This window comes from Carcharhinus amblyrhynchos, chromosome 7, assembly GCF_965287045.1.
Source record: "Carcharhinus amblyrhynchos chromosome 7, sCarAmb.v2.hapA, whole genome shotgun sequence".
NCBI lineage: Eukaryota > Metazoa > Chordata > Chondrichthyes > Carcharhiniformes > Carcharhinidae > Carcharhinus > Carcharhinus amblyrhynchos.
In genome coordinates, this window is record NC_137330.1 from 101,252,128 (window position 1) to 101,272,202 (window position 20,075).

At 43.3% G+C, this 20,075-nt stretch overlaps 1 protein-coding gene across 2 annotated transcripts in view; it reads left to right on the top strand.

Annotated features, from left to right (window-relative positions):
- The window catches only part of LOC145345157 (uncharacterized), a 214,415-nt gene that overhangs the window by 52,892 nt on the left and 141,448 nt on the right, over nucleotides 1-20,075 (top strand). The window contains exon 1 of one of the 2 annotated variants that reach the window (XM_080192833.1): nucleotides 6,478-6,614. The exons of the other annotated variant lie outside the window; for it this stretch is intronic. Coding sequence (XP_080048959.1) covers nucleotides 6,594-6,614 — 21 coding nt within the window. The 5' untranslated portion in view covers nucleotides 6,478-6,593. Of the gene's footprint in view, nucleotides 1-6,477; nucleotides 6,615-20,075 lie in introns of those variants that run through there. 2 annotated transcript variants of the gene reach the window in all.

Consider the following 20,075-nt stretch of genomic DNA (forward strand, 5'->3'; position numbering starts at 1 on the left):
CCAGTTAGTTTAACATCTGTTGTTGGGAATCAATTATCAAGGAAGCAATATCAGCACATTTGGAAAGTGAAAACGCTATCCATCAGAGTCAGCATGGTTTTATGAAAGGCAAATCATGTTTCCCTAATTTGCTGGAGTTCTTTGAAGATGTAACAAAGTAGATAATGGGGATCCTGTAGATGTAGTATAATTGGACTTCCAGATGGCATTTGCTTAGGTGCCGAACAAAAGGGTAATTCACAAGATTAGATCACATGGGATTAGGGGTAATTTATTACCTTGAATGGGTGACAGGCTGATGTTCAGAAGACAGAGAGTCAGGGTAAGTTTTTTTTTCTGGACGGCATAAAGTAACTAGTGGGGTGCCACAGGATTCAATCCTTGGGCCCCAGCTATTTACAATCTATATTAACGATTTGGATACAGGAATAGAAGACTCTATAGCCAAATTTGCAGATGACACAATAATAAGTGTGACGGTAAGTTGCAATGAGGAAATAAGAACCCTACAAATGGATGTAGATAGGTTAGGAGAATCGGCCAAAAGATGGCAAATGGAGTTTAACATGGATAAGTGTGAGGTCATGCATTTTGGTCAGAAAAATGGAAAGGTCTCAGTCTTTGCTGGAACGGTGAGTGATTTCTGAATGGGGAACCTGGACACATGAGTAGCCGGCCCTCTGGCTGAAGTTTTCAGAAGATGTCCAATTAGGAGGTGGGAAAACATCAGGATACAACTATTTTCCTCAATTTTCCCCAATCCCACTGCCTCCAATGGCCTGGGAAACCTTCCCCTCTTTGAGGAACAGAGAGTCAGATGAGGGAGTCTGGCTGGAGATGAGGATGTACCCATCTTTTGTTGGCTGTTTTTGAAGAGGAATAAATGAGAGTAGGGCCAGGGTGTGTTGGTGATGGATTACAGTGGATGTGAGTGATATCAGAGTAAAATGGACATTCAGATACACAGACTTAACATATAGCTTAAATGGGAGTAGATTGTGAGATCAACCATATCACAAAAAGAAGAATGCATTGGTGGGAAGGTGAAGTGATAAGGGATGTGATGAGAACCAAGGAGAAAGGGTAAACAACAATGATGGTGGAGAAAAGTGGATCATAGATTTGAGGTATTGGAGGCTGCTGATATCCTTGGAACTGATCTTCAGCAAAGAGCTAGGAGACCAAAACACAAGAACAGCAGAAAATTAGCAGGGGAAGAAAGGTAGCTCAGTGGTTAGCACTGCTGCCTCACAGTGCCAGGTAACTGGGTTTGATTCCCGGCTTGGGTGACCGTCTCTGTGGAGTTTGCAGGTTCTCCCTGTGTCTGCATGGGTTTCCTACGGTTTCCTCCCACAATCAGAAAGGATGAGATGAGTTAGGTGCATTGGCCATTCTAAATTCTCTCTCAGTGTAACTGAACAGGCATGGAGTGTGGCGACTAGGGGATTTTCACAGTAACTTCATTGCAATGTTAATGTAAGCCTAATAAATAAAACTTAAAACTTATCTTCCGTACCTGTATCTCAAAGCTGCTATAGGACATGCATTTACAAAAGCTGGCAGATAGGGGAGCTCTAGCTTTTAATTTTACGCACAATCCATGTTCAAATAACAGATTCAAAGACGGGTTCTAACTCATGTTGTGTGAAACTGCCTTTGATTGTATTGCAGAAGTTCAAAGGGAATTTTTTACATTTTATATGGTGTACTGATAGGCTTTCAATAATGGTATCATCTACCTTTTATGTTATCATTTAACATGATAGTGTCACAAAAGCAGTTGACAAATTTATGTGGAAATCTGGACTGCACTTCAAAAGTCATGTTCCATTTTGTAATCAGTATCATGTTGTTATGGGCTGTGCAGACTAGTATTTGGCTGCATAGTGGCTATGTCAATGGACCAGTAATCTAGTAATCAATGACCTAGCTTTAAGTCTTGAAGGAGATTAAACTACTCAAATGGCAGTACTGGATTTCTCAAAAGCAGCTGACAAGTTCCTCAGGATTAGCTGTTGTCTAAATTTCATTACTATGGATTCAGGGGAACATTATTGAATTCGATCTGGCAATTCCTTACAAGAGAAGATAGAAGAGGTCTATGATTGGGAACCCTTTTCTCCTAGATATGTCTCTAGCCTGCCCCAGGAAGCTGTGTTGGTACTTCTACTCTTCTTGATGACCTTCCAAACAAGTTTTAAAAAAAAACAGGGTGTGACTATTTGCAGAGATCAGCACAGTTTACCTGTCAGAAATATCCTCAAGATCGATCAATTTACCGCATGGTAATCTTCCAGAATTACAAAAATGTCAGGGCCAATGGCAAGTGATATTCAATGCCAAAAAAGGCTCTTCTGTGCATCACCAATAAAAACGGATGGACCAAGAGGTAGTTTAAGTTAGATTCGCTCTGCAACCGTACTTGGGGTGGGGGGTTCATCTCAGCCCTTGTTGGGGATTCCACATTTGTAGATTAACATCCAGAGCAAAAGGGGTTCCTGAATTTCTGAGGAGAAATCTTTGGTATTGCAACAAAAATATCAGTTCCAACTTATCAAACATTTGTTCATCCAATTGGAGTATGCTAGTTGTGTGTAAGATTTTTATCTTCAATTAGGTATTAACTTCACAAGGGGAACACCTCCATCTGAAGCCCCCTTCTGAAGTCCAACATACCCAACTTAAGGTCAGGCAGCCTCCTGACCGCCATCTCCCTTCCCCTTACCCTCTTGCCTGAGGGCCCAATTACCTCCTCTGCGCTCCCCGCCCAAGCCGTCTCCTCCCACTCCCCCCCCTCCCGACCTCCGCGCCCTGAGATTCCTTGAATTTACCTGGGCCTCAGATGCCCAGACTGAGTAGTTCTCTAAGTGGGACTTCCTCCTGACTGAATAAACAGGAAGAGGGGAATGAAGAGGAGGGGTGAGTGTGGAGTGGGCAGAGGAGGTGGCGGGTGTTGAGCATAAGAAAGAGGGAGGGTGAAAAGCACTGTGTAGAAGTGGGCCTGGCAGGGATGTTGTGTAGGTGTGAATAGGCATGGGGGAGGACTTGTGCAGATATGAACAGGCAGTGTGGGTCAAGAGGGAAATAGGGTCCTGAGGGAAGGGTCTGTGATGTTAACTGGTTTATCCTGGGTGGGGGCATAGTGAGGAAATTGGTGATAGGAAGGCATGGTGAAGTTTAAAGAGGGCAGTGAGAGCTGGTCAGTGGGAGGGTAAGGGTGAGGGCATGACAATGATGGGCAGAGGGATGTTGAATATTGTTGGAGGGCATATGGAAGGAGAAGCTTGTTCTTAGAGAACCAGAATGAGGTGGGACGCATCTACTGTCAGAGGGGTGGGCTCCTCTGGAAGGTGGGGTCAAGAGGACATGGACAACCACCTGCGTGGGATGGGAGGTGGTGAGGGCAGGTTGAAGAGTAACTATGGAAAGGTCAAATATTAGATCTGGGGGTCAATGGGTGGTGTGGGTCAAGGGAAAAGGGCAATAGTATTGGACTGGACATCGATGGGAATAACAACCATGGCTGCTCGCAACTCAAGTGACCAAAACTACATGAAATACTCCAGGTGTGGTCTCACCAAGACCCTGTATAACTGCAGTAAGGTGTTTCTACTTCTGAACTTTTTGCAATGAAGGTCAACATACCACTGGTCTTCCTAACTGCTTGCTGCACCTGCCTCTCCGCTTTTATTGACTGGTGTATACAGACCCCTCTGTACACCCATACTTCCCAAATAATCACCCATTAAATAATACACTTCCTTTCTGATCTGTACAATGCACTGAATTGTATAACTTCACATTTAGCCACATTGTACTGCATTCGTGATGTGTTTGCTCACTTACTCAACTAGTCTAAATCATTTTGAAACCTCCTTGCATCCTTCTCACAATGCACATTTCCACCCAGGTTTGTGTTGTCAGCAAACTTGGAAATGGTACATTTGATTCTCTCATCCAAGTCATTTACATGTATCATGAGCAGCTGGGGTCCAAGCACTGATCCCTGCTGCATCCCACTAGTCGCAGCCTGCCATTTGGAAAAAGACCCATTTATTCCCACTCTGTTCCCTGTCTGCCAACCAATTCCCAATCCATGCCAACACATTACCCCCTATCCCATGTCACATCTCAGAGCCTCATCATCCAATTTGGGCATTACAGATGCTTCTTCCCCACCAGTCCTCTGAGTGTCAGTGAGCTTGATTGAAACTGCCATCTCCTGCTGCAGGTATATCTGCATATGGTGATCACCAGAATGTGACACCCTGCCTGAATCCACCAACCTGTGTGTCTCTGCACTGGTGATGCCTCTACAGGTGCACTTTCAGCTTCTGCGCCGATGTCCCTCCTCCTCTATGGTTGGAGGAACTATTGGAGAGTTTCCTCTTGTTCCTTTTCCACTTCCAGCTATGCCCTGTTAGTGAGAGAGGAGAAGTTGGTGATTGCATTAGCTGCCTCCAACATGGAGGAACACATGACCCTCAGCTTTCTATGTGACTGCATTATGCATTGATCCTTACTGGATGGAGGTTCCCGCTCGCCTTTCCATTTCCAAACACTCAGTCTGGTTCCTCCACTGCCAACTGGGAACTCCTCAAATTCAGTGCGGTTCTTAAAGTTAGGCCACCCCCTCCCGTCTTCCCTCTCTCTGTTACTTCTCAACTTTTCCTGCGCAAAGAAGGAAATGGGGTTGACAGCAATTGGCTTTCATGTATCTTGTTTTCAAAGCCTTACAGATAACCCACTGGATTGTTTTTCCATCTGATTGATGCCCTACAGATTGTCCACAAGGGTTCTGGGACAGCACCCTCCAGAGCGGTGAACCCATGCAGATAGATGGATATGACTCACAGAGGCATGTCATTAGCGGTGCTCGCTGCTATCCTCAACACCTAACCCTCTTCTGTCCCTACCCCAGACAGCATCTGAGCTCTCTGTGTGGAAGGGTCAGTGACTCAAGGTGGCCTGTCCACCTGCAGACTAGATGGACTGCAGTGGGGTAGTATGAGGCATCACCTTATCGTGTTAAGCAATTTTTTTTCAATGCATGGGCCCATGATTGGAGCCTTTGTCACTGAGGCTCATGCCTCCTGTGCCATTCAGTGAGATGAATGGTAAGGGTTTGCTTACCTAGCAGAACAGACAAGGTGATTCATCCATTTCCTGCACTGCAGTTCTCTGGTCTGGGCCCTGACCTCTTGGAAACTTCCTCCCTTGCAAGGCTGGTCTGATGGCTCAGCCTCCTCATGTCATCCTCTGGGCAGATGTCACCCCTCCTGGCCTCCACTGCATCGAACAGCACGTTGAGGGAGGTGTCATTGAATCTGGAGGGCAGACATTCGACAAGCCACCTACTTCTTCAATGGTGGGGAAGTTGATGTCCGAACACCTTTTGAATATAACACCCAGATTAGACACGTGAGAGACACATCCAGCCCGACCTGCCATGCAAAAACTCCCAACTGCATAATTTCTTGGTCACCATCATGCAATTCGTCCTGGAATGGGAAGTTCCACCCTATATCCCCAGAGTGTAGAACCAAACAAGTGTGTGTGGGGGCGGTGAGGGGTGGGGAATGGTGTCACAGCGAGTGGGGAGATGAGGCTCTGGGGGAGGGCAGAGGGGGCTGGGTGTGTTGGTTCAGAGGCCAGTGGGGTAGGGAGATAAACAGGGCAAGGCACTGAGGGGGGGAGGTGGGCTGGCAGGGGACAGCAGAGGGGAGGGGTCTCCAGGTGTTAGAATGAGGCTGCTGATGGCAGTGCCCCCATCACCTTTCCCACCCAGGACCCGAATAAAGTTCCCTTTCAGGCTTCCAATACCACTGAACTCTGCCAGCCTGAGGCTGGATTTGAAAGAGTTCTGAAGTGGTCAATAATTGGCAGTATAAGTGTTTCACTCGTCCCAGCTAAAGTTGTGGCGAGGTCAGGGCGGGTGGGAGACTGGTGGAAAAGCCACATGAAAAACTTTCCTTCCAACCCCCACCTACAAATCCACCAGCGCGGGAATGTAAAATTCTGTCCCTGATCGTGTAACAAATATTGAGGGTGAAACTCACCTTGGACAAAATGGGCAATCTGCAGCTTATTTTAAACACTTTGCCTTATATATACATACATACATACATAGTACTAGTATTTAAACATAGGATTCTAACTGGGGGCAAGTCAACATCTGTGGATCAGGCTGAAGTGGTCTTTCAGTTATCTGTGACCCAAATACACTCAGCTCCCACATTCAGCTGTTTAATCATTTGTAAAGTTAAACAAAGCTCTTGTTTGCTGTATGTCAGCCAAACCCCTGATTTAACTATAAGTCTAACTGCTAATTATGTTTATGATTCATTCATTGGGTGTGTGTTCACTTCTTACCCAAGCTATTCCCTTGCTGTTGTACTATTCAATCGGAAGTCGATCAGTGCGGTCAGGTAGGAACTAAACCATTTTTTAAAATGCTATTTAATGAAAAGGGAATAGAAAGAAAAGAGTCACACGGGCAGCATGCTTATTGGCATTGCTGTTATAATTCAATCAATAATGTCTTATCTTGCTGAATCAGCCCAGGTTTGTTTCCATCAAGGCATTAAATCTCAATGATAGCGGCTCTTTTTCTGGTAAGCCTATTTTGTTTCTCTAACATTGTTTTAATTAAAGATATAAATAAAAAGTTACTGAGGGCTTTGGTTTGGCGGACTTCACCAATTTTGTGTTCAGTGAGGTGTGGCCCAAACTGGAACAGTATTTGGTGACGGTAAATTAATAATAGCTTCAAGAGGGTGCCTACCCAGATTTGAACTGGGGAAGAGATCACATCTTATATAAAGCAAGGGGTAGAAAATTGTCACGGGCAGTAACATGAAAGAGGCAACATTGGATTGACTGCCCATTATATGCAGCCCTTGACATTTCATTGCAGTGACTGCAATGGGATTGAGTATCAAGCACTGTGTTTAACAGGTGGTTGATCTGATAATGTCCATTTTGTGTCACTATCCAAGAACTATTTCCACTGCAAGTGTTTTATGCGGTAGCACAGTGACACAATGGTTAGCACTGCTGCCGCACAGTGCCAGGGACCTGGGTGTGATTCCGATCCTGGGTAACTGTATGGAGTTTACATATTCTCCCTGTATCTGCGTGACTTCCCTTCGGGTGCTCCAGTTTCCTCCCACAGTCCAAAGATGGGTGGGTTAGGTGGATTATCCATGCTAAATTGTGCCAAGGTGTGTAGATTAGCCCAAAGTATATGTGTGGGGGAGAGAGCTTTTTAGAGGGTTGGTGCAGACTCAATGGGCCAAATGGCCTCCTTCTGCACTGTCAAGATTCTATGATTCTTTATGGATAAAGCATGATTCTTGTGATCTCCTGGACTGGATTTGATTTACTGAGGGGATCAGAGAGGAATTTTTCTCTCTCTGAGCCTAGAAAATTTGTTTTAGGTATTTTATTCCCCCCCAACCCCCACCAGCAAATAGAGATCACATGGCTAGGGTTGGTGGGGGTGGGTGAGAAAAGCTCTGTCTAGTTAAGGTTTTCTAGCCAACATGATCAGTAGCAAGATTGATGAGTTAACTTTTATTTACTGACCTTCTGTATTCATAGCTACAAATGGAATATATTTGTCTATAAATAGAATACTGCTTCCACTTCTCTTAAATTAAGTGTACAAAGATACAAATTCAAATATAAATTATCAAGTTAGAAATGGAAACGAATAATAAAACACAGGCCAGAAACATTGCAAAAAGCAGCTTGTGTTACTTAGATGCATTTTAATAATCGTATATTGTGATGTGAACAATTACCCCAACTTTGTTTGAGATTGTGCCCCAGTCACTGATGGTTCAGGAATCTGGAAAGAGAGAGACACATCTAGATGGTATCAAGAGAAGGTCAAATTGGGGAAGTGAGTGAAAAAGAGGAAAGAGATTTCTCAATGGTATTCAGTGTTCAGCTCAATTATGCAGTGTATGGCAAAAAGGAGCATGTACGACAAAGTCATCATCTGAACCCCATATTTATATGGCCACATTGACTCTCTGCTTAATTCAGGAGAGGAATCATTGATATTGGATGTACCTTTCAACCAAGTCACCAAGACACAGTTAAAATCTTTCATAGAATCTTACAATCGTCATAGAGTCATAGAGGTTTACAACATGGAAACAGGCAGGCCCTTTGGCCCAACTTGTCCATGCCACCCTTTTTTTTTAAAACACCTGAGCTAATCCCAATTGCTCGCATTTGGCCCATATTCCTCTATACTCATCTTACCCATATAACTATCTAAATGCTTTTTAAAAGATAAAATTGTACCAGCCTCTACTACTACCTCTGGCAGCTTGTTTCAGATACTCACCACCCTCTGTGTGAAAAAAAATGCCCCTCTAGACACTTTTGTATCTCTCCCTATTCACCTTAAACTTATGCCCTCTTGTTTTAGTCTCCCTTACCTTTGGGAAAAGATATTATTTATCTAGCTGATTTGTGCCCCTCATTATTTTATAGACCTCTATAAGATCACCCCTCAGCTTTCTTCCCATCCAGAGAAAAAAATCCCTATCTATGCAGCCTCTCCTTATAACTCAAACCATCAAATTCCAGTGGCATCCTGGTAAATCTGTTCTAATTTAATAATGTCCTTTCTATAATATGGTGAACAGAACTTTATACAGTATTCCAAGTGAGGCCTTATCAATGTCTTGTACAACTTCAACAAGGCGTTGCAAGTCCTGTATTCAATATTCTGACCAATGAAACCAAGCATTCTGAATGCCTTCTTGACCACTCTATTTACCTGTGACTCCACTTTCAAGGAGCTATGAACATGTACCTCTAGATCTCTTTGTTCTGTAACTCTCCTCAGTGCCCTACCGTTAACTGAGTAAGTCCTGCCCTTGTTCAATCTACCAAAATGCATCATCTCACGTTTACCTAAATTGAACTTCATCTGCCATTCATCAGCCCACTGGCCCAGTCATAGAATACTTTTAGTACAAAATGAGCTATTCACCTACTGCCACTCCCCAGCCTTCTCCCCACAGCGTTGCACATTCTTTCTTTTCAAATAATATTCCAATTCCTTTTGAACGCGTCAATTGAACCTGCCACTTTCAGGTAGCACATTCCTGATCCTAACCACACATAAGAACATAAGAAATAGGAGCAGGAGTAGGCCAACTAGCCCTTCGAGCCTGCCCCGCCATTCAGTAAGATCATGGCTGATCTGTCTTGGCTCAGTTCCACATTCCCGCCCTCTCCCCATAACCCTTAATCCCCTCTCTTATCAAAAACCCATCAACCCGCGTCTTAAAAATATTTAGCGAGGTAGCCTCCACCACTTCAACGGGCAGAGAATTCCAGAGATTCACCACCCTTTGAGTGAAGAAGTTCCTCCTCAACTCCGTTCTAAACCGCCCCCCCTTTATCTTGAGGCTGTGCCCCCTAGTCCTACTATCCTTTCTGAGCGGGAAGAGTCTCCCACCTCTATCCTATCCATCCCATTCATCATCTTATACGTCTCAATGAGATCTCCCCTCATTCTTCTAAACTCTAACGAGTACAAGCCTAATTTATTCAGCCTCTCCTCAAGCTCAACCCCCTCAACTCCGGCATCAGCCTAGTAAACCTCCTCTGCACTCCCTCCAAGGCCAAAATATCCTTGCGTAAGTACGGCGCCCAAAACTGCACACAGTACTCCAGCTGCGGCCTCACCAATGCCCTATACAGCCGCAGCAAGACCTCCCTACTTTTATATTCAATCTCCCTCACTATGAAGGCCAGCATCCCATTCGCCTTCCTGACCACCTGCTGCACCTGCAAGCTGGGTTTTTGTGACTCATGCACAAGGACCCCGAGGTCCCTCTAGCTTTTGCCAAATATCTTAAATTTTTGCTGTCAGATTCTCAATTCTTCCACCAAGGAACCACAAAATTTATATGGTCCCAACTGTGCAGACGGAAGCCATTAAACTCATCGAGTCTGCCCTGACTTTCTGAAAGAGCATCTTACACTCACCTTCTCCCTGTCCCATCCCCATAACCTTGCACGTTTACCATAGCTAATCCACCTAACCTACACAACTTTGGATTGTGGAAGGAAACCAGAGCACCCCAGAGGAAACCCATGCAGACACTAAGAGAATGTGTAACTTTCATACAGACAGTCACCCAAGGCCAGAATCAAACACTAGTCCCTGGAACTGTGAGAGATCAATGTTAACCACTGTGTCATTGTGCCACCCTTGTCCTGTGGCATAGTGGTTAGCACTGCTGCTTCATAGCACCAAAGAACTGGATTCAATCCCCGGCTTGGGTCACCATTTTCCCCAGGTTCTCCGGTTTCCTCCCACAGTCTGAAAGATGTGCTGGTTAGGTGCTTTGGCCATGCTAAATTCTCCCTCAGTGTACCTGAACAGGTCCCGGAGTTTGGCAACTAGGAGATTTTTTCAGTAACTTCACTGAGGTGTTAATGTAAGCCAACTTGTAACAATAATGAATAAACTACCCTGCCCATACTCCTCATGATTTTAAATACCACCACCAAAATTTGTTTTGTTGACTGAGAACTGCTTCGTAGGCCACACAAGTTAACCTAGCAGTGAGAAACCTAGAGGTATTAGGACCTTGGGTGGAAAGGAATGTTAAAGTGTGACGCAAATGTCACAAGAACTATTTTACAGATGACTCAAGTTGGAAGATTCAGACTGCAATTTTTGCTGGGGCATTGTTAACTGTGGGAAAACATAGAGAGGAGAAAATAATTTTAAAAAATAAATAAAGGTGATAGCAATGATAGAAGATCACAAGAACATGTAGAACAGAACAGTCGAAGATGACCTGAATGTCCAGACAACTTTATGCCTGCAGTTAAACCAAGAGGATACAAATTGTCCAAGTTAGTTTGTTAAGTACCATGAATAAAGAAAAAGTTAATTTTAAATCCCAGCGTGAAGTTTTATTTTTGATCCAGGAGATTTAATAACAATTGGAATTCGTGTTAAGCATAAAATAACTGGGAGCAAGGAAATCTCGAGCTTTGGTTTATGAGGGGATTGTGGTCAAGAAGTATTGTGGAGCGTATGGGACCAGATACAAAATTTCAATCCATGCTTCCAATGGACTGTATATATCTTAGCCTGCTGGAATAAACAGAGCTTCATGTTGTAATTGGTTCACAAATGAGGCAAGAGTGAGAGTCTTTTTCAAACTATCAAAAATGAATATGTTAAAAAAAAGTCATCATCCAAAACTCATATTTATATAGCCACATTGACTTTCTGCTTCAGTCAGTGGAGGAATAATTTATATCAGATGCACCCTTCAACAAAGTGCACCAAGACTTAAGTTAAAACGTTTTTTGGAATCTTGGAAATATATAATGCTTAAAGCACAAAAGCAGGCCATTTGGCCCATCATGTCTGTGCTTGCTCTCTGCATGAGCAATTCACCTACTGCCATTGCCCCGCCTTCGCCCCACATCCCAGCACATTCTTCCTTTTCAGATAATAATCCAGTATCTTCCTGAATGCCTGGATTGAACATGTTTCCACCATGCTGTCAGGCAGCACATTCCACATCCGAACCACTTCGCGTGATTTAAGACTGATTGAGTCAGTGAACTAGAAGCACAGGAACAAATAAAACAAGGATGCCTGCACTTTGAGGGCCAGACTTTCAGGATCAAGGGCTGTATGTGGTCCCAGGATCAATGTTTGGATACCCCTGCAAGGTATTCTGTACAAAGTGATATAACAGGAGTGTACTTACTGTGTGTAATATGGGTAGAATTATCCCATCCTGCCTCGGAGAACCAAGTGGGAGCCAAAAAGTCACATAAACCACCCCCCCCCCATCCCACTGTAAAATTGCAGTTCTCTAAACTGATGGGTTAATGGTGGGTCAGTCTTCCTGTTGGCTGGTGGCACGAATGCCATTCATTTACAACTCATGAATGCTCATGAAATGCTCCCTGCCAGCAACCCATCAGGTCTTTCAATCTTGTGTCATGCCAGCATGAAATTACATTGGTCTAAAACCCGATTGCTAACGAGTGATATACACAAAGCAGTTGTCAGTTACAAGAGACTTCAAGGTGAGTGCAACATTGCCATAGGGCTGTGCTGCTCCTAATGCATTGTGCACCATTCTGCCAGGGCAGACCGATTCCTGCCATCCAACTGCACATTGAGCTCGTCTTTGTTGACAGTGCCGTGCTGCTAGGGCCATGGATCATCCAGTGTCATTGTCTTGAATGAGTGCTGCATCTGGATACCTTCTCCCCTCTGGATCCACACACCAATGTCTATCTGGCCAGCATTGTGCTATGGGACTCATGCAACCCCGGCACAATGGTACAAAGTTCAGCTGGGGGTAGGGTGCAAGACAAGGCTGTGAGGTTGGGGTGGTGGCCTAATAAAGGAGGACTTGTGGAAGGAATGGGGAGAAGGCAGAGGGCTCACAACAGCACACAGGGGACCAGGAAGTGGGAAAACAACAAACAATAGAAGGCAAAGGGAAGACCAAGGCACGGGAAGCTGGACTCTAACAAAGCTGCATGGAAAGCTTATAAACAAAGGAGTCAAAGGGATACCACATTTACTAGAAGGGGATTCACAAAGAGTCTAGCTGCGATGGGTAGAGATCCAAATGGAGCATGCGTGGCTATAAGTGATGAGCTCAGGACAAAGTGGGGTTGAATCTCAGAACAATCTCTCTCTTGAGGCTGTTAGTTTTTTTCCTCTGGATTGCTGACATCCTGCATAGTCTGGTGAAGACAGGGTGGGCTGGAGAGAGTGATGTGAGTGTGCTGGGCTGGTGTTTATATTAGGTATCGGGACCTTCGACCTGTCAGCTGACAGAGGGCAGACAGCAGATCAGCTAGGTAACTCTGAGGAGAGATATGCATGCACATAATTTAAGAGGTTCCAAGTGCAGAATCTGATGCAGGAAGCTGCCATTCTGGCTAAGAGCTAAGGTACTGGCGGAGCTGCCCGCACACCACATAGTCTCAAAATGAGAGAATTCCTCTCATAATTTTGAAATTAATTAATAAACAATGGAATTTTACCAGAGGCCCTCAGCTGGTCAATGGGATGCATTTCTGGAGGAAAGCAAGGTAAATTGAGTCTTACTGTGTTCCCTCGCTTAGTAGAAGCATAGATCCTACTAACAGGTTCAAAATGCGAAAAGGACTCACAGTCCCATCCAATTCAGTTAGACACCATCCATTGCTGAATTAATTCCTGATTTAAACCATTGTTAAATACATCACACAGATTACAGAACAGTTAGAATATCAGAGCTCACACTGAAACTCCAAAGAACACTTCTGTGCAGTAATCTGCAATAAAAGAAGTCTGCAGTAATCTGCAGTAAAAAGTCTACAGCAAGGATTGTGGAGATCTTTGTTGCATGCTTCTGAAACTGGATGATTATTTGCTTGACAGAATGATATCAGAAATATAATTCACTAATAAAGTTCAAAATTTCAATAATTGATTTGTGTACATGAAAAACAGAAGGGTGGATGTTTAGGACATGAAGGGTTACTGGAGATTGGAGAAAGCTGCAAGTTCTAACAGTGTTTCTCATCATTAGGCTGAATCAAACAAGTTTAAATCATTACATTTGTTTTAACCAGTAGATGCTCCTAAAGTGAATCACACTTAGCTGGAGCCTCAAGCACGGTTTCTCTTTTTGGTCTTTCCAAACTTTAAGGGTCTGGTACCTGTGGCTGTCATTAGTCAAGTGCTTTTGCAACTCTTTGAATATGTAGTCTGAAAAGGATCCACTGCTACAAATAAAATAGATTTAAAGAATGAAGTAGATTGAGATTGATTAATATCAAATATTAAAACAATTTGACAAACATTTAACAACAGATCATTCACTTCAGTACAGCAGACTTCTTTGTGAACAGTTCATAAAATATTCTTCAAACAGGAAATGATACACACAGATGTTAATGCTTTTTTTTTGCAGTGGTTGCAGTTTCACCACATGCCTGCCCAAATTGCTGTTGTGCATCATTACAAATTCCTTTTCGGGTACACACCCAAATCCTTGAGTATCTCTTATTCACTCTTCCACTTCACCAAACTCTCATCTTTGCGATCTACTGCTCTTCCAAGTGTTTTGGTGACTTCTTTGTCAAGATTTGGGGGCAACACGGTGGCACAGTTGTTAGCACTGCTGAATCACAGTGCTAGGGACCGGGGCTCGATTCCTGGCTTGAGTCACTGTCTGTGTGGAATTTATACATCCTCCCTGTGTCTGCGTGGGTTTCCTCCAGGTGCTTCAGTTTCCTCCCACATTCCAAAGATGTATGAGTTAGATGGATTGGCCATGCTCAATTGCCCCTTAGTGTGAGGAGGATTAGAAGGGTATACACGTGGGATTAAGGGAATGGGGCCTGGGTGGGATTATTGTCAGTGCAAGCTCAATGGATTGAAAGACCTCTCTCCGCATTGTAGGGCTTCTATGATTCTAAGATTCTATGACTTCCCTTCAGCTTAAGTGCTTTGATGATTTCTGCCTCCATGTTAATACCTGTTGCTCTCTCTGCTCTGGTTTGTGTGCCCTCATGTACCTCCTGAACCTTTCTCCATGTCAGTTGTCCCATCACATCCGTGGCCTCCCCCTTACCGTCACCGTTCCATAAGTTTTCATCATTTTTAAGATTGCAATCTGTGATTACCCCACAAGGTCCATGGGGAATCACTGATTGTTCTCCATTTGGGGCTCAATGAGTATGAATTCCCCTGGTAATCAACTGGCAGTGAGGCCTTCCCACCTGGAACTCATTACCTAAGCCTATTATAAGGCAGGCCCAGGACTGGGCCTGCTGAACGGTAGTTCCAGTCAAGGACTAGTGTGTGTACACTATGATAGTGCTTTTACTTTGCATCCTGTTCTTTTCCAGCCGGGCTTCTTGACTCATTACACAATCATAGGTAAGGCTACCCCTGACTACTACTTGTTTTGTCTCATCACCTACATCTCTCCGACTCAAGCGAACCAAGGTTTGTGAGAAGTTTGTTGAAGTGCCTGTCCATGAATATAGAGGAATGTGCATAATCTGCAGAAATAGCAACAGGTGACCATGTAGCACCTCCAACCTGTTCCACCTGCTATTCAACTAAATCATGTATTTTAGTTACTTCTACCTCCATTAGTTCTGTAATCCTTAATAACCTTGTACTATTTTATGTTTTGAAATTTTCAATTGATCTTGTCGCATCATCTTTTTGAGGGAAGAGAGTCCCAGATTTCCGCTGCCCATCACGTGAAAGAAGAACTTTCTAAAATCTGCACTAAGAAATTAAGTTTCAGAAGAAATAGGTTCTTCCCATTTCAGGCAAACATGTATCTATATTATGTTTTTCATAACCATTGGATGTCTTAAAGCACTTTGTAGCATGCAAAATGCTTTTGAATTGTAGTCGTTGTTTTACTGTTGGAAATGGGACAGCCAGTTTGTGCATAACAAGATCCCACAGACAGTAATGTGATAATGATCAGACAGTGTGCTTTTCTGAGTTGGTTGTGGGTGAAGTATTGGTTGTGCCACCATGATAATTCCTCTTCTCATCTTCAAAACGGTGCGATGGAACCCTTTGCATCCAGCTGAGAGGGTAGATGTGGCCTCGGTTTAATGTCTCATCTTAAATGCATCCTCTGAAATCCCTCTGATGGGTTAGCAGCTCCAAGGTACTATAATAATGAGGCCAGTATACCAATTTGTGGTGGCCTTGCTGCCAGTTACACTGTGGCTCAGTTTGGAATTTCTAGGCCATGTGAGGTGCTTTGATTTCATGTAGTGGTGTGAAGGTGATGGAATGTACCTCAGTGTAAATCAGTAACATCTGTGCAGAGCAACTGGTGAGCAACTGAAGTGGAGCTTTCCATGATGTTGGTGCGAAGGCTTTAATGGACTTTTATATTTGCATCTCATAGCAGATGTCGGCCAGAGTTCTCCGACTGTTCATGTTGGCAGGATTCTCCGATCCCACTAGCAGCGCATTCCTGCCTGCATGTTTCACGCTGGCATGGGATGAGATCAATGGGAATTCCCAAAGACAGCGGTGAGAGTCCTGCCGCTAGCAAACAATGTGTCACTCCCACCAGCGGGAAACACACAGCTGGGAGGCCGGAGAATCTCTTGTTCTTCATTTTTACTTCTGATTTACTTAGGATGTTGATGTTCCGGCATAGGTTGATGGTGTACATTGTCAAACGGTTGGATAGATCACGTGTTACAACACTTTTGTACTGTACCTGAAACATTGAACAGGCTACAGACTAACTCACTGTGAGGACACTGAGGTACTTTGTATCTAACTTACCTCACAATTGTATCACATCCAGTGGATTAAGTTTAACTTTATTTATTAGTGTCACAAATAGGCTTACATTAACACTACAATGAAGTTACTGTGAAAATTCCTTCGTTGCCAGACTCTAGCGCCTGTTCAGGTACACTGAGGGAGAACTTAGCATGGCCAATTTGCCTAACCAGCACACCTTTTGGATTGTGGAAAGAAACTGGAGTATCTGGATGAAACCCATGCAAAATTATGTGGTTTGAATTATCTGGGAGCTTGGCAAAAGTGTTCTCCATGGCAATACCTTGACCAGGCAGTCACCTTGCCAAAATTGTTGCAAAATTTTCATTTTTGCATTTGTTCTGACAAGTATAAGATGGAAAGCTTTGGTAACATGTCTTTCTTTTTAACAAAATAAATTAAATTTTATTTTGAATACTTTTCATTCACCATGTCAGGTGTTTAGGTATACATTTTTCACCTGAGAAAGTGTTGCAGCATCAACAAATTTCTTACCCATCAAGTGGTCTCCGTCAACAGGGACCTGTTGTGATGGCCTTGCTAGGAGAACATGCAGACTCCGCATAGAGAGTGACCCAAGCCAGGAATTGAACCCAGATCCCTGGTGCTGTGAGACAGTAGTACTATAGAATTAACACAGGAATACCCAAACATTAAATAGGGGTTACCATACAACAACTTTCAACGGTGATTGATTGCAAAAGGCCTGGTATGCTCAATGTCAAAGGCCATTATATAATTTTACATTCCACTTCATTGCATCTTTCAATTCAGTTTAAATTCTGGTATAAGCCACATTGCCTTATACAAATTCTTTAAAAGACTCATTACTTGTAGACCAGTGAACAGAGCGTAATGCCTGTCAGCAATAATGATTGAGATGGCTGATACATGCTGGTAGTTGCACAACGCCACCGTTTGTTTTAGTATTCAGCTTTGACTTGTGCCACAATAAACATAGGTGTGGTAACTCAGCCCCAGAATACACACCCTTTTCCGATTAGTGATTACCTCGTCTATGTAGTAAATGTCAACACAGCAGAAGCTTTTGACAAGCAGTTTGGAATATAAAGATCAAAGACCAAATGATCATTCAAATACTCTGTTTCAAACACTGAGCCTACGAACTTATCATTTTGCCTGCTGGCTGATGGGTGGGGTGAGCTGGTAAGATTGCCAGAGAGCTGAGAAATCATGATCTTATCAAAACCGGATATCTGGCAAGATCATCCATGTGCTCAAAAAAGGCGCAAGGCTGATTATAATATTTAAATTCTATGTTAATGTGGATTACATATGGTCCCGACTAATGAGGACCTGTCGTGATGGCCTTGCTGGTAGGACCAGACACCATTGAGGCCTTACTTTACCACCAGTTGCTGAACTAATTTGAACCTTAGGAATAGAATAAATTTTAGTCACTTTCCAGATAGCTTCTTTTTTTATTCACTCACGGGCCGTTGGTGTCGCTGGCTGGGTAACTTCCTGAAGACTGAGAAAATTAGAAAACAAAAGCGCATCCCTTTGTTTTCCTTCCCTAACTCCCTTAATCGTCCAACTCCTGGCACTTTAAGTCGCGCTTCTTGCCGTAAGCATTACCTAAGGTATTTCCCCCACTTTGAACCAATTTGAACCAAATTCCTAAATATATTCATTGTCTTTGTCTCAGTCAGGCTAAAGTCTCCCTTCAGTGACCATGCACTCTTACTGATCAGGGAGCTAGCCTTTTTGTATCCGTCCAATTCCGATACTTCAACCTGCTTTTTAATCAAAGTTTTAGCCAGATGCCTTTATCTATGAGAAGAACAAAGTACGGACACAGATATATAACGCAACAAACTTTATGAAATATATTTAATCCATAAATTACCCACTACGTATACAAGAAACACCCAAGATTCAGCTATACTATCCGTAAAGATGGCTTAGTAAGCTGTGGTTCCGGTCCATGAGTCTCTGGTTCATCTTTGAGAAGGTCATTTTCACTGGCTGTTTCTTCCTTGCTTGCTTCCTTCCTTCCTTCCCTGGTCTGGTCCGGTCCCGATTGTCCCCCATCTCGAGCCTTCACTCTCAAGATGTCTGGAATGCCTATTTTATCCCCCTATGGCCTTGTGCTTTTTCCACCTATCCTTGGCCATCTGCCAATGGGGCCTCAGGTTGGCGGGGGGACTGGTCTCAGCACCCAATGGTTTAGTTGATGAACTGTTGACAGGACACCTGAGCCTGCCCCGGATGCCTTGGAGTCTGCCCCATCTAAACTGCAGGCAATAGGCTGGTGCATGTCAAATAGGAGGAATGATCACTTGATGGGTTATAGATAGTGCGGATCCAGACATGACCCAGCAGCCTGTCTGTATATTCAAACTTTGGTCAGTTCTGATTTTCTGCAGGCTATTTGTTGGAGTTGACTGTAGTTTAATTTAGAGTGCCCAATTCTTTAATTTCAAATGTCCAAGTTTATTTTGGGTTCAGCACCACACCTTCAGTTAAGAACATGGATTAAGCCTGACAGATTATGCGCTGTGACTCTGTGTGCTTTTCTTCCAGTAAATTATTCGGCAAAATTACTTTGCATTTTAAGAGGAATGAAGATCCATACTATTGTACACAGTTCTATTATTTCTCCTTTTTTTTGCATACTTCTATGACCCATGTTTAGTTAATTTCAATTTTGTCCATTAGATTTTTTTCAGATGCATTCTTCATTGTAGAGTTGATAGGTAAGAAATTTGATGATGCTGCAACACTTTCCCAGGTGAACAACATATGCCTAAGCACCTGACATGGTGGATGAAAAGTGTGCATTTATATAAAAACTAGGACATGTTACCAAAGCTTCCAACCTTGCACTAGTCAGGACAAATGCAAAAGTACAAAATTTCACGACAATATATTCAATACAGATTGGCAGGATATTACTACGGAGAAGGCTTTCGTCTAGCTCTCAGGTAATTCAAATGTTCCTTTGTTTGCAGAGAACAGATCCCTGTGTATGAATGCATGTCCCTTTCTAGCCAATGTAAATGAGCCAAGCTTGACAAAGCATCCTAAATTAGTGGTTGGTGCAGCTAGTATAGTCAGGATTGTTCAGTAGGTGCTTCCCAAATGCAGAATCATATCGAACAGTAAGTATTTTACTGGTTGAGTACAGTCTGTACTTTACCTGTAACATACAACTTAACATAAGAATATAAAAATTAAGAGCAGAAGTGAGCAATTCAGCGCTTTGAGCCTGCTCTGCCATTCAATCAGATCATAGCTGATCTCTCTCTGTCTCAGATTCACCACCTCACCTGTTCCCCATATTACCTTACTCATTTTTTTAATCAGAAATATATCTATCCCCTTCTTGAAATCATTTAATGATTTAGACTCCACTGCACTATTGGGCAGCAAGTTCCACAAATTCACCGCCCTCTGCGAGAAGTAGTTCCTCCTCATCTCAGTTTTAAATCTACTGCCTCTCAATCTATACCTATGACTTCCTGTTCGAGATTGCCACATAAAAGGAAACATTTGGTCTACATTTACTTTATCAATCCCTTTTTAAAATTTTATATGCCTCAATCAGATCCCCTCTCATTCTTCTAAACTCCAGTGAGTACAAGCCCAAACTGTTTAATCTCTCCTCATACGTCAACCCTTTCATCCCCGGTATCAATCTGGTGAACCTCCTCTGAACTGCCTCCGATGCCAACTCATCCTTCCTCAAACAAGGAGATCAAAACTG